The sequence below is a fragment of the Barbatula barbatula genome (assembly GCF_947034865.1).
Source record: "Barbatula barbatula genome assembly, chromosome: 21".
In the NCBI taxonomy this organism is placed as follows: domain Eukaryota; kingdom Metazoa; phylum Chordata; class Actinopteri; order Cypriniformes; family Nemacheilidae; genus Barbatula; species Barbatula barbatula.
In genome coordinates this window covers 12,075,044-12,090,567 of record NC_136784.1, presented here as the reverse complement: position 1 = coordinate 12,090,567, position 15,524 = coordinate 12,075,044, and the positions used below count along the sequence as shown (strand labels likewise).

At 39.1% G+C, this 15,524-nt stretch overlaps 1 protein-coding gene across 1 annotated transcript; it reads right to left on the bottom strand.

Annotated features, from left to right (window-relative positions):
• Nucleotides 1–5,743: 5,743 nt before the first annotated feature.
• Nucleotides 5,744–14,593, bottom strand: trib1 (tribbles pseudokinase 1). The gene is made up of 3 exons (XM_079484859.1): nt 13,948–14,593; nt 13,115–13,407; nt 5,744–7,913 (listed from the first exon to the last, which is right to left on the bottom strand). The coding sequence occupies exons 1-3, from the start codon at nt 14,230–14,232 to the stop codon at nt 7,448–7,450; spliced, it is 1,044 nt and encodes a 347-aa protein (XP_079340985.1). The 5' UTR covers nt 14,233–14,593; the 3' UTR covers nt 5,744–7,447.
• Between the last annotated feature and the right edge of the window lie 931 nt (nt 14,594–15,524).

The following is a 15,524-nucleotide window of genomic DNA, read 5'->3' as shown; positions in this document are numbered from 1 at the left end:
GATAAGCTACTTACGGCTTCTGCTCCACTGTGTCACATTTACTGGATCCAACACAAGTTAATCATGTACTTGATAAGGTTGTACACCGTTTGCATAAAACAGCAACACTCGTTGAAGGTTATTACTCCCCAAAAACATTGGGTGTTGTATTTTATTGCACACTGGGTCTTGTGCTCAGATAATGTACCCAAGCTGTCACTGGGGTGCCTCCCTTTCAAAAAGTACACATTTGCACCTAAAGAGTGCATAGAAGTACCACAGAAGTACATATTTGGGCCTTTTTACAGAGTACCGTGGTATATTTTGCACTGTAAAACTTTACTGTAATTTCGCCGCAGGTTTGCCAGTAATTTATTGTAGATGTACAATTTAGTTTTAAGCATAAACTTACCTTGTTTATATATTTTTCTTTCATAAAACAAGACTAAATATCTTGGGTCACTTTTGTAAATGTAATGTTATTTAAAAGGTTTAAAATATATACAGAAAACTAGAGAAAAATGCTTAGGAAGAATGTCATTTTTGGCAGTGTTGCTGTGCTAATGCCAGTCTCTTCTTGCTCATTTTAAATCTCAAAAGTCAAAGTGTTTTAATTTTGATTAGAGTAATAGAAAACTGTCATGATTCTAGTGGTGAGACACAGAGAGAGGACCCAGGTGCAGACAGCGGGTAAGGGGTTAACATTTTAATAATAAATAATAAAACATAGACCCACGTGGGGGTAACAGAACAAAACAGGGATACAATAACATGACTAAAACTAACTACACTTAAACAAGACTTAAATTAACTTTTGACATGAACTACAAATAACTAAACTGACAAGACATGAACTCACCAAGCAAATCACAATAAACCAGCACAAGACAGAAGACACAAGGGCATTAAGTAAGGGAGCAAATCAAGAGGGAAATAGGTGTAGGGCATTAATCAATAACGAGGGTAACGAGAGGATGGGAACAAAGACGAGACCAGAGAGAGTGTCTGTAAGACCATAATAATTGCCTCTCTTCACATTAAACATGAGGTTCTGTCATGATCCTGCCACTACACTAAGAGAAACATGACATGATGCAGCAGAATCATGACAGAAAACAGTACTAATTGAAAAAGTATATAAAGTAGTAATTAAATCTACAGTAAGTTACTGGCAAACTTGCTGTAAAAACTACAGCAACATTTTACACCGTGGGTACCATGTCTTCTGACAGGGCACTTACTCATTGCTAAAATGTAGTAAGCTCTGAGCTCTTATTGAGAAAATTAAATCTATCAAACACTGCACATTTCACTCACTGTGTAGACATGGTTATTCTGTTCAGTGTTACCATCTAAATTATGTAAATTGACACGACTTCCAACAGATTTCCAGTCTGTAGCCGGAGATGTCTATTAACAGAACTGTGTTAACAGATGTGACTGCTGATAAATGAGCACGCTGAAATGAACATGACATTTAGAAAGAGCTGCGATGAATATATGGGTGTGTGTGATTCTATCATCATTTGTCTGAGCAGCATTGAAATGATGGCTCCTTTGAAAGTTTCAGTTTCAACGAATGGAATAATGACATAATGCTACCAACACGAGCGCTCATATACATGTGATCTCATGAGGGGAAACAACACACCGTCGTGTTCAACATTGTACCATTATTAAAAGATTAGCTCTCTCTCACATTTGTTGCAACACATGTTTCTTTTCTCATACAGGGGACAAAAAGCCTTTTGAAATAGCAGCAAATCTGGTTCAAACCTGAATTACTCATAATCTGTATCACACAGAAATGCACAGGTTACAGGAAAATGGATAGAGTGTAAAAAGAATAGCTGCCTGGAATTTTACACTGCAATGCTTAAATTGTTGCATGTTTTAAAATGTTTATCTCAATGATAAAAGCAATATCAGAATTTCAGGACGTCAAACTTGAGAAAGCAGGGTAACTCAAGCCCGTTTCTAAAAGAGAGGTAACTTAAACTCAGAGTCAGTTACCATACTAACTTACTCTGTGAACCTAACCGGGTCGGGAGCAGGTTTTCTTTGCTAAATCCAGGGTATCTTTTGATCTCCTCTCCCTTTTTAAAGCGCAAGTGGTGCACCTCATTCATTCTTTTAAAAGAGTCACTGCACACAATTTTAACACAGACACCTTCTCAGTGACTAAAGTGTCATATGTGCTTTTATAGAGGATCCTGTGGGCCTATGTGAAGAGGCTGCATTCATTTAAGGGATGTTCTTGATTTCAATTTTGTCATTTCCCTCTGCATAAAACGGTAAAATTTTTCCTTACAATGAATTAGATATATAGAAATACATATCAACCATCCATACATCAATAATGTTAGCCATTGTGGCCGTGTATTACATCCGAGCATATTCTTTCCCATACCTTTTATATATATAAATACAGACAAACATGCAGAAATTAAGCGATAAAGGTAATAAGCAATGAATTTAGACGTGTGGCCACTCCTACCCAAATCTGCACCGAGCAGGTTTTGAACTGGCAGTCAGTCTGACGTTACCACGAAAGACTGACACCCTAACAAGTGTCCCGTACATAATGATGTCTCACGATTATCACTAGAGCACTGATGGGGAGCGAGAATATAATAATCTTTTATTATTTCTGTTTTATTTTTGTTGTTTCATTCATTTACTGATTAATTTGTTTGTTTGTTGGTACACTTATCTATTTATTAATTAAAACTTAATTAAACGTAATTTTCAGCACATTAAAAAATCCACTGTATGCAAAGCGGAAAGTGTGCCTCGCTCTCAAGCGCTTTATGCCGCCATGTTGCTTTTTTGGTGCCGTTGTAATGGTAAGCCTTCCCATCGAGTAGATTGATCGAACTCATCTAAGCTGGGGCACGTTTGAAAAAGGAGGTTCAGCAAACACCGTGAACTCTGAGATTGAGTTTTGGTTTCAGAACTCCTTTCCTTGAGTTAAGCGCTTGTGCCACAACTAACAAGGTTACTTGTTGAGTAAAGTTACCTCTCTGTTAGAAACGGGCTTGAGTTACCCAGGGTTGACAAACTGTACTTGGCATTTTGAAATGGATAACCCAGAGTTTCCACTATTACAGGGTTAATATACTCAGGTTTCACTAAACCTCCTTTCTGAAACGGGCAAAATGTGTAAATCAATTCAGAGTTCACATTTAAGCTCATTGAAACGGGCCCCATGATGTGCATGCTTAAACAGACTGGCAAACAGATGCTTAAACTTAGCAAATAAGCCATCTGTTCAACAGGCCTGAAAACAAACTTGATCAGTTTATGCTGAAATACTGCCCTCTAGTGGATTAATCTTATTATATTATAGGTTTATAGCTATGTAAAATGAACAGCAGTAAGATGTTACCATAAAGATGTCAGATTATGTCTTAGTTTAAGTCCAATATGTTTTGGGTTAGGTTGAAGGGTAGCATGTACAGTTGTATATAAAACAATGCATCTATGAAGGAAGGATCTTCACTAATACTATCGATACAAAGGTCTATGTGTGTGTTTTGGAACCAATGTAAACAGTTAAATGAAATGCTTTGTTCGGTTTGTTTATTCATTATTACAATCGTGTCTGTTTTATATCAATAACACAAAAATAATTGAAAATTGTGAAGGCATGACTTGCAGTACCTAACATATCCACATGGTTGTGACACAACATTGGCGATCAAATACGAATGGTTTCTCTCAATACATTTGTAGTATAACAGTTGTGAATGGGGTAGAACAGTGAATTCCTTTGGAGATGTTGATGTTAAGTAGCACTTACAGTATTGGTTTTCTATCGTTTTGTGTATGATCTCCAGTGTGAATAATTCAATTTATGTGTAGAAAGAGCAGTGAAACCCAATGTGGTATATTATTTGTGTCAACTGGAGAACAACTCATAGGTGGTTTTAAAAGCACCGACAGTTCCAGTCTTGCCATATACAGTAGGAATGATGCCAGTACCACCATTGAAATTAATAGTTGGGTCAATGGGGTACATGCATACGGGTCGATGATGTCCTTCCGCTAAAATCTTATCCAGGCTTTTACATCCAGCGCTTCAGTATGCACATAGGACTAGGATCAACAATGTTCGGGGGCGAGATTTGACATTCTTCTAAATATCTTCCTGTGTCTTCAGCGAAACAAAGACATTTAAAAAGGTTTGGAACAATCTGGGGGTGAGTAGGCCCTTAAGGATGCACAAATGTTCATTTTTTGGCATAGTATCTCTTTGACAATGCTCACCCGTAGTGCTGTCGGTTTTTGCCAAAATTAAAAGTACCCAAACCCTTACCCAACCTAAATGTAATAAAATGTTATTAAAAACACGTAAATAAATAAGTGTCTTCCGCAAATTTGTTTTTCTGTCAAATGAATAACATTATGCGGAAAGTTAGAGCAACAACACGAGAATGACATGTTACAGAAATCTGTCGACCAATCAAGACGCAATGGGAGAAGACTGGATCCAAAGTCTACCAATGACAATGCGATGGGAGGAGACCGGATCTGGACCTTTGCTCCTTGGATCTCTTATTCTGCAGTGAGGAGCAACTGGAAAAAACGGAAGTGACCTAGCTGGCTGATATTTTAACGCCATTGTGCCGTGTGCATATACCCCATTGTGACACACGTTGCTCACAGAGCCACTTCACCCCCTTTAAACAGTCAACATGTCTAAAGCCTGACTGCATATCACAACTGTGCTGTCAACCGGCCTCTAAACATGGCCACGTCCCATCACATTAGCCTTTAATTCCAAGACAGCTTCAAGCACCGTACACATTAAATAGTGACTCAGTGTCACTCAGAGAGACAAGAGTCGAGGTAGCACAGAACACGAGTAGCCTACCGCATGCGCACTGGTTCTGACATGTTTGGAAATGGTATCCGTGGCGTGCGACGCGCCCTGGCAGCCGCCCATCAACGGAGACGCTTCAGCTACTCTGTTGATAACCAATCAACCACTTACGCAAGCCTCTATGACGTCATACGGAGGCACGTTACACTTTCTCTTTTGACTTGGCTTTAGAGCAAGAGAGGAGAACGTATTGGTAAAAAACAGGGCCTAGCAATAATTATAAAATAGGGTCTGGTAGGGTGACATGTTTTTGTCCCCCCCACTTAAAAATAATCTGTTTAGTGCATTGTGTGAAGAAAAATCACAGGCCGTTTCTGAAGTGATATTGAGTGACAAACAAACGGTAAAGGATCTATTTTACTATTTCTAGTAGCCTACTGCCTTTAAGCGACTATATATTACAAATAATAGTGAAACATAGAATTAGTTGGAACAAAATGAATATTCATCGACCTGATGCTGTTGATGCAGCTATCATGATCATCTTTGGCGTAATACATATTTGTATCAACCTAAACATATTTTCTAACCCCAAATCTGGACCAAACCCTAACAGAAAATAGATTTTTAATAAATATGTTTAGTACGTTTATTTAGTAAGTTATGGGGCTAGTTAATATATATATATATATATATATATATATATATATATATATATATAAAATCAAGGCATTGAGTCTTCGTAGGTCAAACAATAAACACACACAAACACACACTCACTCACTCACGCACACAAATACACTTTTGGCTTGTTTCTACAGCCCTGCTGCCAGTCAATACAAAATTACATCGACACCTAAACTGTGTGGGGCCTTTAGGCTCCGAGAGAATTATTAAACAATTTTGAGTTTTCAGTTACACAAGAAAAACATCACATTTCAGTCACATCTGAATAACGTGTTTACTTCTTATGTGTTCACTGGAAGTCATCCGCCAGTTTAAATAAGAATAAGAAAAAGACTTTATTTTGTCCACACATTTATAATCTACATATTTACACTTGCTAATATTTTCACAATGAATTTTTACCATTACACCCTCACGGTCATCCTTGAGGTTTATGTCACAAATACATAATTCACAGTGCAATATGAACTTTGTGCACCCGTGTCAGCTTTCTCCGTGTACTGCGTGCATGAGACAGACGTTCTGCATGCCCTCCAGCCTAACAGAGGCTTTGCTTCTAAAGAGCCTTTCAGAAACCATAAAAGTCGCACAGAACCATTATGCTTGTATTCAGAGGTAACAATGTGAGAGGAAGCAAAAACATACCTCTGGAGGAACTCTGCCCTTACAGTAATGCTATTGTAGTACTCTTTTCTTTATAGTGAGAGTGAATATACACAGTCATACTGAACATGGCAATCTCAGCCCATTCCTCTTCTGTTCACCAACACCCCGTTGAGTCATTCTAGTATTTATATTGTCCGCACTCACAACTGACCCACCATATACTTTTTTCAATGTTTTCGAATCCTTTGGATTTTTATAGAGACACACTGACTGGAAGAGAGATTACTGTACGGCAGGGATCTTCTAAAATGAATACTTACACTCATGGTTTGCGTATTTATAGCTCTGAGATCTCGCTTACCTTTAATATAGTCTCATTTTTTTCTTAAATACCTTAGAAACAATGGGAAATAAAATAAAAATGAGAAATAGTTGGCATGAGTATTGAGCTATAAAACATATGTGGATAAGCCGAGATGATTCAGTTTAAGAAGAATTTAGTGAGAAATGTTTGAGATTTTTTTTAGTGTCTGACTTGCAGACTGTTATCTTGGCAAATATGATCACAGCTGTAGACATTGTTGAGATCTTTTTGGAAACGCGAGACATGTGAGATCAAGTGAAAAGTAGGAACAAAAATCTATTTTCTCACTTTCAGGAGATTTAAGCAGTTTTTCTTTCCCACAGGTTAATATCTATCCGAAGGTTCACTATGAAAATATCTAGACTGTTTATTGGACATATTTAATACATTTTAGCATCTTTACCATCTTAAGTCCTTAACCATAACATCAAATTTTTGTATTTACCCAAAACAAATATTTTGGTATAGCTTTACAGTAAAAATCTTTAAAATCATTGGCTGATTTTTTTCTTTCCCATACTGTTTAGCAGTTCTAAAAGGCATATGTGAAAATGGAACAGCTTATTTGTATATATTTTCTTGTAATCTTCAGTCCCTTTGTATTTAAGACATGCACATGGTATTGCAGTATTCAATGGCTGAGTAAACATACATGTCTGGTGTTAAGCCACAGGTCTGGCCCATGTCTGTCCTCCCCCTCCATTGCGGCTAATATTCTCCTTTGAGGTTAGTCTCCATGTCGACATTCTTACTATCACATGACCCATAATGCCCAGTCTCAGTATTCACTTCATACAGCACAAGAACGGTTCACTAGCACCAAATGACTTCAAATAAGCTGGCTGCACGCTGTCGCTAAACCTGACACAGATGATACAGTACTTTTAAGTATTCACTGAGTATACTTAGAAAATGTACAAGAAATAAAATTAGAAAACATAAAAATACCAAGACAATATTTTGGTCCACTTTCAAGCTTGGCTTTCTCAGGAGAACAGGTTCTCGTCCGGCTCTACTTCAAACTGGGGCACTGTCTGTTCTCTGAGATTGACTTCCTGTTCTGCAATTCCTGTGTCCTGCGTGTTGCCTTTGAACCACGGGTGAATGAGCACCTCCGCGGAGGTGAGTCTCTCGCTAGGGTCCCTTCTGAGCAGACTGCGAAGCAGACAACGCGCCCTCAGAGACAGCCCATCGGGGAGGCAGTATGTGCCCCGTCTGATCTTGGAGAATAGGGTCTGGGGGTCCGGGTCGTGGAAAGGGTAGCGGCCCACCAGCATGGTGTACAGCATAACTCCGAGGCTCCATGCGTCCGCCTGCTTCCCTGAGTAGCTGCCTCCGCCGTTCAATATCTCAGGGCTCACGTATGCCGGGCAACCGTGCGTGTCGAACATCGAGTCGTCCTCTCCGGATAGAATGTGGCAATCCTCTAGGCCCTCTAGCTTCAAATTAGTCCTGAAAGAAATACATTATTGTTAATAATGAATAGCACATAACTGTCTAGAAAAGAATCCAGCCACTTGTTATAATATAATGCAGTTTGGATAGCTGCTTGTCCCTTAAATTACTTTTGAAGAGCGGCTCGCATTCTTCACATCTCTTGCAATGTTTCCGCATGACGTTGTGTGCGCGTAAAGCGTTGATGGTAAATCCACCAAGTACAAATACATTACGGTAAAACTATCTTTGTCTTCCAAATCCTTACCAAATTACAGACAAACAGATGCCACTAATGCTTATGTTGATGATGCAAATGTCACACGATTTGAACTCAATAACACAAGGGCAAGATGGTGGGAGAGTTAATTTATATTAGGACTAAGCAATTCAACCAACATGACATTTGATTGAACTATTCCTTTCATAGAATGTGCTTTTCTACATCGAAATAAATCAATGTGAAGCCTTTTTTAATGCAATTTGAAGCCTAAGTAAATCAAGTCATATCTGTTAAGATCACAAATTGTAAATCATAGAAAAGACAGGTGCTCTGATTTGTCTGACCCTCAAACTTTACTACTACAAGTTAAGAACAGAGCCTTGTCTAATTCTAGCCCCCGTTTAAACAAAAGCACGCACAAGTTTCCAAAGCTTACACGCTTCCTTGCTCTGTAGAGCTCTTTAATGTAATCTTGTCGACTCTCAGCTAAACTTAGCTCAACGACCAACAGGAGTAAAATCCAGGAATATCCACATGGACATTAACAGTAAGAGTTGATGACCCGTGAGCGCGTGTGTGCGTTTCTCTTGCTATCCCTTCAGTAAAACTTGAGCTGCTATGCATGGCATTGTGTTTCATCACCGGCTATCAGTCACGGTTCGGGGGGTTGCAGATGATACAACAGCATTCTACAAGAGGTGGAGAGAATGAGTCATAGCCCTGTGCGTGCGTGTGATGACACAGAGACAGGGAGTCAGGACAAACCAGTGTGCAGGTCTACCGTGTTCTCGTTGCACCTGTGTCTCACGCTCACGGCCTCATTACCCTATGAACGGCGCTGTTACGCCAGTGACGCATGAACAGACCCTGTTTCACAATCTAACAGACACATTCCAGGTAAGCCGATGTCTTTGTCTGTGTTAGCCCACACTGTATCTCTGCGTTAAGCAAGTCTCAAAATGATTCGCTTCTCGGTTATCAATCAAGTGTTATTACTGCGTTTCGCAAAAGTTAGTCAGGGTATAGAAATTGCGGTCGGAAAAGATGGTGGCTGCCACCAAGTTGCTGTAATGTGGGCTGCAAGTAGGCCGCTGGTTGCTCTAACATATTTGAGCTGTGCAAGTGGCCATAGGTTAAATTGATTCAATTAGGCTGATAAAAGTAATATTGTGCATTTGTACTAGTAATATAGATTGCATTATAACATAAAAATCACAGCTGTCCTTCTGAAACCTCTTATTTCTATTTTTCTTTTTTGCTATAAATCATTAGTCTATTATTAGTCCCCCTTTATGTGTGTCACTGGGTTTTGCAAATATCAAACCAATAAAAAGTACTAAGTTCTTGTCAACTTTGACAACACGGTATTCAATTGTTAAAAAAAAATTGTTACGTTTTTTTTAATTTTCTGAAAAACATTGAAACATCTGAAAATTTGGACATACAAGGTTTCGAAAAAGACAGAGATGATGTAAAATAATATGACATAATTGTATTTACACTCAGTGGTTAGCGCATGGTGCTAGCAATGCCAAGGTCATTGGTTCGATCCTAGAGATTGCAAATACTCAGAAACAAACATTCATAGTATAATGCAACGGAAGTTGCTTCGGATGAAAGCGTCTGCTAAAGTGCATAAATGAAATACATAAAACATAAAATAATGAAACAGATAAGCGTATATCAACCCTTACAGTAAATAACCATGGTTTGACTTCAAATAAAACAAAAAAATCACGGTAACCGCAAATTATCCATGAATTCATTACAGTAACCAAAGTTTAACTTTGGTGTTTGTAATACTACTGTGGTAACACAAATGGTTATTAATACTCAAATGTCTTGGTTACTAAACCATGTCAATTCATGTAACACACACATTGCATTCTAGGTATTTTCTGAAACAGCTATATTTGGTAATTCTGATTTTTAATAATAATTTTCAATCATGTGTTCTCTGGGAATCAGATCCATGGCTATTGCTCAGCTAATGCAATGCTCTACCAATTGAGCTACAGGAACATGCAAACTGGCATAATGAAATGCAATTGTATGTACAAATAAATAGAACAATAAAATTATGAACTTATGTCTACATTTGACCACAGCAGGGGTTCTCTTTTTCAGTTCTAGGGACAAACAGTGCTGAACACGTTAGGTGCGTCCCAAATCATGCACTTATGCTCTATTCTATGCCATTTTGTGGTATAACTAGGGTGAGTAGTGCGTTCACATTTTTTAAAAGAAGTGCACTTGAAGTACCCGGATGATGCACTTTTTCAAACCAAAAATATGAAGTGTGGAACTGAGGACACTTTACGCACTCAAGAGTCTCAGTTTCACTTACGTAGCGGAACGGAGGCATGGCGATCAGAAGCTGGTCAAGCAAAACCATCCTGCAGAGTTATAACGCTTCAATCTAATGATGACTAAAGTATTGCCGGGCAAAACAGATAAAACTACATTAAATGCACAATGCATTTTTTTTCACATGCATTGTGCCGTGGTATTGACGTCATTAGCCCTCATCTGAGAAACAGAAATACTTCCGGTTGGTATAAAACGGTTTAGTATTCCATTTGGGACGATACTACCCTTCAGAAATTCATACAATAGATGGTTGAGTGCATAGTGAAGAGTGTGTCATTTGGGACACAGTTAAAGGGGAAGTTTGCTCTCGTCCAAGAAGAAGACAAAGAAGAAGTGCTCCCATACACTAACAAGAAAGAGGAGTATATATCGATTAAAGTTGGTATTTTGGTTTGTTTTTCGCACATAAAGCATTCTCGATGCTTCAAAAAAATTCAAGTGAGTCACTATGTGCGGCTGGACCAATTTAACGATGTCTTTAGAACTTTTCTGGACCTTGGCAAAAACTGATGTCTATGAGGAGGCCTGGAAATCTCTCGGATGTCACCTAAATACCTTCGTTTGTGCTCCGAAGATGCCAGAAGTTCTCTAAATATGTTCAACGTGGGAGAGTAATAAAGTCCACTGGACCTGTTTGAAACATGCAGTTCAAATATAGAAAATGCACTCTACGCTGGGTCCCTGAGTATCACTGGACTGCAGTATCTCACAGAAGTCACAGTGACACAGATTTGTAAGTGCCATTTGTACTCACTGTTCATTTGCATGAAGTTTGACTCTTTTAAATGTTGTTAAATCACTAGACACATTTACACGCCACATTAACAATGGTCACTGTTGCACTACTCCGGAAACTATTATTAAAGCCCTTTATGGCTGTCAGAGTGAACAAGGGATAATTCACATAAAAATTATAATTTATTTACAATAATTATGAGTAGCTTTTCTTCAGTGGAACACAAAAGATGTCCATGGTTTTATGGAACTCAATGGTTGGCAGTGTTGTTTGGTTGACAACGTTCTTCAACATATCTTCTTTTGTGTTCTGCAGCCGAAAGAAAGTCATACAGATTTGGAATGACACGAGGATGAGTAAATGATGACAGAACTTTCATTTTGGGGGGAACTATCCCTTTAACAACATGTTTCTACGTGGCGGCAGCTTGGCAGTTTTTTGGCTGCACAAATGTCAGCATGCCCCGGTCACGTCTGTGCTACACGCGTCTGTCAGGACAGACTGTAAGTCTGCCAGTGTTACAATGTTCATAGCTGGTGAAGGAAGGATCCTGTCTCGCTCAGAATCCTATTCTACTAGACTCAAAGCCATTGCCTGATCAAAAAGAGCATTTTATATAGAGTATGTCAAGCACTTTAAGCGGGCGGGCTAAGAAATTACCATGTTAACCAATGGCTAACATAAGAAATGTTTGAAGGGACAGTTCACCCAAAAAGAAAACTTCTGTCTTCATTTACTCGCCCTCGAGTTGAATCTGTATACATTTCTTTGTTCTGATGAACACAGAGAAAGACATCTGGAAGAACGCTCGTACCAAACAGTTATTGGACCCCATTGACTAGTAGAAAAAGTTGCAATGATAGTCAAAAGCGCCCCAGAACTGTTTGCATCAGAACAAAGAAATTTACACAGATTTAAAACAACTCCAGGGTGAGTAAATGAAGACAGAATTTAAATTTTGGGGTGATCTGTTCCTTGAATGTCACGATTTTATCTTCATTATACAGTACGTAGTTGTCGGAGTCAGTGTTTAGACCACTTTAAAGGCATTTTTTTAAACAGTATCATGAATGAGACTAAGTCATAAATCAAGTCATTTTTAATCAGGCACAGAATAGTACACCCAAGCTGTCTCAGGTAACAGAATTGCTTTTAGTCCCATGGTGATAGTGTTTTGCAAAGACACGTATATTGTGCAACATTGACACTCCACGCTTAACACCATTGCTGTATTCAAGAGAATAGGTAAATTCGTACTATAGGTACAGTGCATGTTTCTGAATGGTGAGTTTACTTCTGTGTGCATAGCTATGACTCATCTTGCTGCACCCGATGCCTGCTATGAGAAAAGGGTGACTGGATTCTCATACGCTTTCTATTTACATTTACTCACAATCACGCCAATGCCCAAAGGTCAGGTTTGAAAAAGTTGCCCCAGAAATGAAAAACAAATATCTTCCCATGATTGTAGATGGACTGGGATTTTAGTTTATTACTGGACACGATGGGAGTCTGGCTCCATCTAATGCTGGAGATTGTTACAGTACGTTCCCTCCTGTGTGTAATGTAGGACATTTCCTTTCAATACATAATTCAGAGGATTCTTGGTTTCTACAGAAAAATGTGTGACACAGATTCAGCACTAGGATTACCAGCGCTATTCCTCTTATAGAGAAACACAAGTAAGTGTGTGCTATGAGTTTGTTCCGTCGACTCTTTTAGGGAAGCGGCGCCGATCACATGTGAAAGTGAACCAGAACCACAACCACAACTAAACCAGAATTATTTTCAGGACTGCATTGATGTCACAGCATTGTGCTGCACCTGACACAACCCAAAAAACTCATGATCTAACACACTAACAAATATTTATGTAAGATTTACTCTCACCTTTTGTCATCGGAGAAGAGAAACTTGCGAAGCTTAAGGTCCCCCAAAACAATGCCGCCCTGGTGACAGTGGTTCACGGCAGATGCCACCTGGTAGAACAGCTTGGAAGCCAGGTCTTCAGAAAGCCTTTTGTTGCTCTTTACAAAGGTGTGCATGTCTCCAAAATCTTTCTCCTGGAACACATAGGCTTTGCTCTCCCCAAGAACGATGTCTTTGATCTGTGCAATGTTCTTGTGCCTTGGCAGCATGCTGTAGGCTCTGATTTTCTCCTGGTATTGGCCCATATTAAACACCTGCAGATGCAATAAAAATCCTGTGTTAATAAGAAAGATACAATTTTGATCGATCAAATTAAAGAAAGAAAATTGAATGGGAATGGAAGTGGTACTATAATACATGTAGTGTTAAAGCTTTGTATGGTGTTCTTGTCTGTACGGTGAAAGGGAATGTTATTGAGTGACACATCAGCTTTTTTCCCCTCATTTCTGATCCTTGTGCGTTTAAAACACCGGATTCACAATATTGAACTGGCAGAGGATTTGGAAAAGCCCCTACTTATCCATACCCTTATAATACCCTATAATGCTTTAACATTTGTGTATAAAACATCTAATGACCCATACATCCATTATTGCCCATATAGTCCATTCAATTCTGTAATAATACATGACAATGTTTATAGATGATAGTATGTCTTCAAAGTGATGTATAGCCTAAATAAATAAAGTAAAAAACTGTTTTTTATAAACGTATCAAAACATTTAATTTTAAGAGCACGTTGGTTCACAAACATCATGTTTACATTATTTACATCAAGGCAAACGGACGTTTACCTTACAGACCAGTTCCTCTCCCGTGTCCAAATCTAAAGCGCTGTGCACCCCCGGTCTATCGGTCAGGGGCACCAGCAAGAACTGGCCGATGTGAGTGGGACCCTGGTGGGTATTGCTGACGCTCAGAGGCGCTCCGCTGACCGGAGATCCCGGCGAAGAACCCAGCAAACCCGCATCACCCGAAGACTCGCTGAGCCTGGGACATTTCGCCACCGGCTCATCCGTGTCAAAACGCTTCTGTCCGTGTCTTCCCGGCACCGGATTATTAATCCACAGCACATTCATTTTTTTAAACTACGGTACTTAAACACGTCAATTCTGTAAAGCAGCCGTGAATCGGACTAATCCGACAAATTGCACAAAAACATCCCAGTAAAGGATCTGTGTCCAGCGCTGCAGAAGGAAAAACGATCCTACTTACTCATCAATGGAAATGTTTAATGCAAAAAAAGTGTCTGTATCCATTATTGTCTATCTTTTTGTGCATTTGTCTCCTCTGGCACTTTGGAGAATTGCTAAACCCGCAATGAGGCGGTGCTTTGCGAAGCAGCTGTGTGGTGTGAGATATTCCCGGTGTGGATCAGAGTCCGTCTCATTCTACTAACATTACTGATGCTGTTGTCTGTGCTCTACTTTCGACTGTAGTGATGCCCGATGCTCGAGCGAGTCAACCGGTTGTTTTTGAATCGATTCGCAAAGCTTTACCGATTCACTGTAGACGTCAAACAAAAACCTTACATTTTTAAGGGACTTACAAACTATTTCAATTTTGTAGTTTGCATTTGAACAACTGTGTTAATTTTTCGGTTGTTGCTTACCTTTAAAAACACGTTGAATAAAATGATGAATTAAATTCGCAAACTGTGAGAATTCATCTTTGTGGTGGGTTACAGCCTATTGCAGAATACTCATAAAATGCATATTATGAAGCTTTCTTAGCAAACCGGGTGAAAGTTGATTAGAAAAATCGATATTTTAATGCCGCGCGAGACCTTGTAAGACCATCGAGCGATGTCTAAAACGACTCGGTGAATCGTTTTAAAAAGATTCGCTCAGATGAACCGAATGTCCCAATGTTGGAACTCCGCCCGGGTTCGGACTCTCTCTAGTAGTGACACATTCATTGCAGTCTCGACGATTGAGTAATCGCCACATGCAGTTCTCACCTTGCTGACAGATGAATGCTGAAACAAAACATGAGTTTGATCAAAGAACGCCCTTTATTTATAAACAGTGAAAACTAGTCTAGCAAATGTTTTGAATAACATATGAGATGAATGCTTTAAATTCAAATTTTGGTGCAAAAACACTGGCATTGCGAAATCTGAAGACCTTCATGCGTTCATGTTTGTCATGGTTCTTCGTGAAAACACATGCTAGGTTTACATTATTTCAACAAGCAGGGCTGTGTTTACAAGTCAGCTATACTGCCTGCGCCTATTTTCTCACCAGGCTCTTTAGAAGGTAACATCTTCCTGACAACGTGTCAACCAAAATGACATATTGATCTAACAACAGAAACTCTGCTTCTGAGGAATGGGGGTTGTGCTCTATATTTGCAGTTGGTATTTGGTAAT

What these genes read in the sequence shown, in the direction of transcription:
- trib1 (XM_079484859.1), bottom strand. Translation starts at nt 14,232, where the DNA reads ATGAATGTGCTGTGGATTAATAATCCGGTGCCGGGAAGACACGGACAG. An exon ending in GAGAGGAACTGGTCTGTAAG is followed by an intron (nt 13,408 to 13,947) that starts GTAAACGTCCGT and finishes TTGCATCTGCAG; the next exon opens with GTGTTTAATATGGGCCAATA. An exon ending in CTCTTCTCCGATGACAAAAG is followed by an intron (nt 7,914 to 13,114) that starts GTGAGAGTAAAT and finishes TATTTCTTTCAG; the next exon opens with GACTAATTTGAAGCTAGAGG.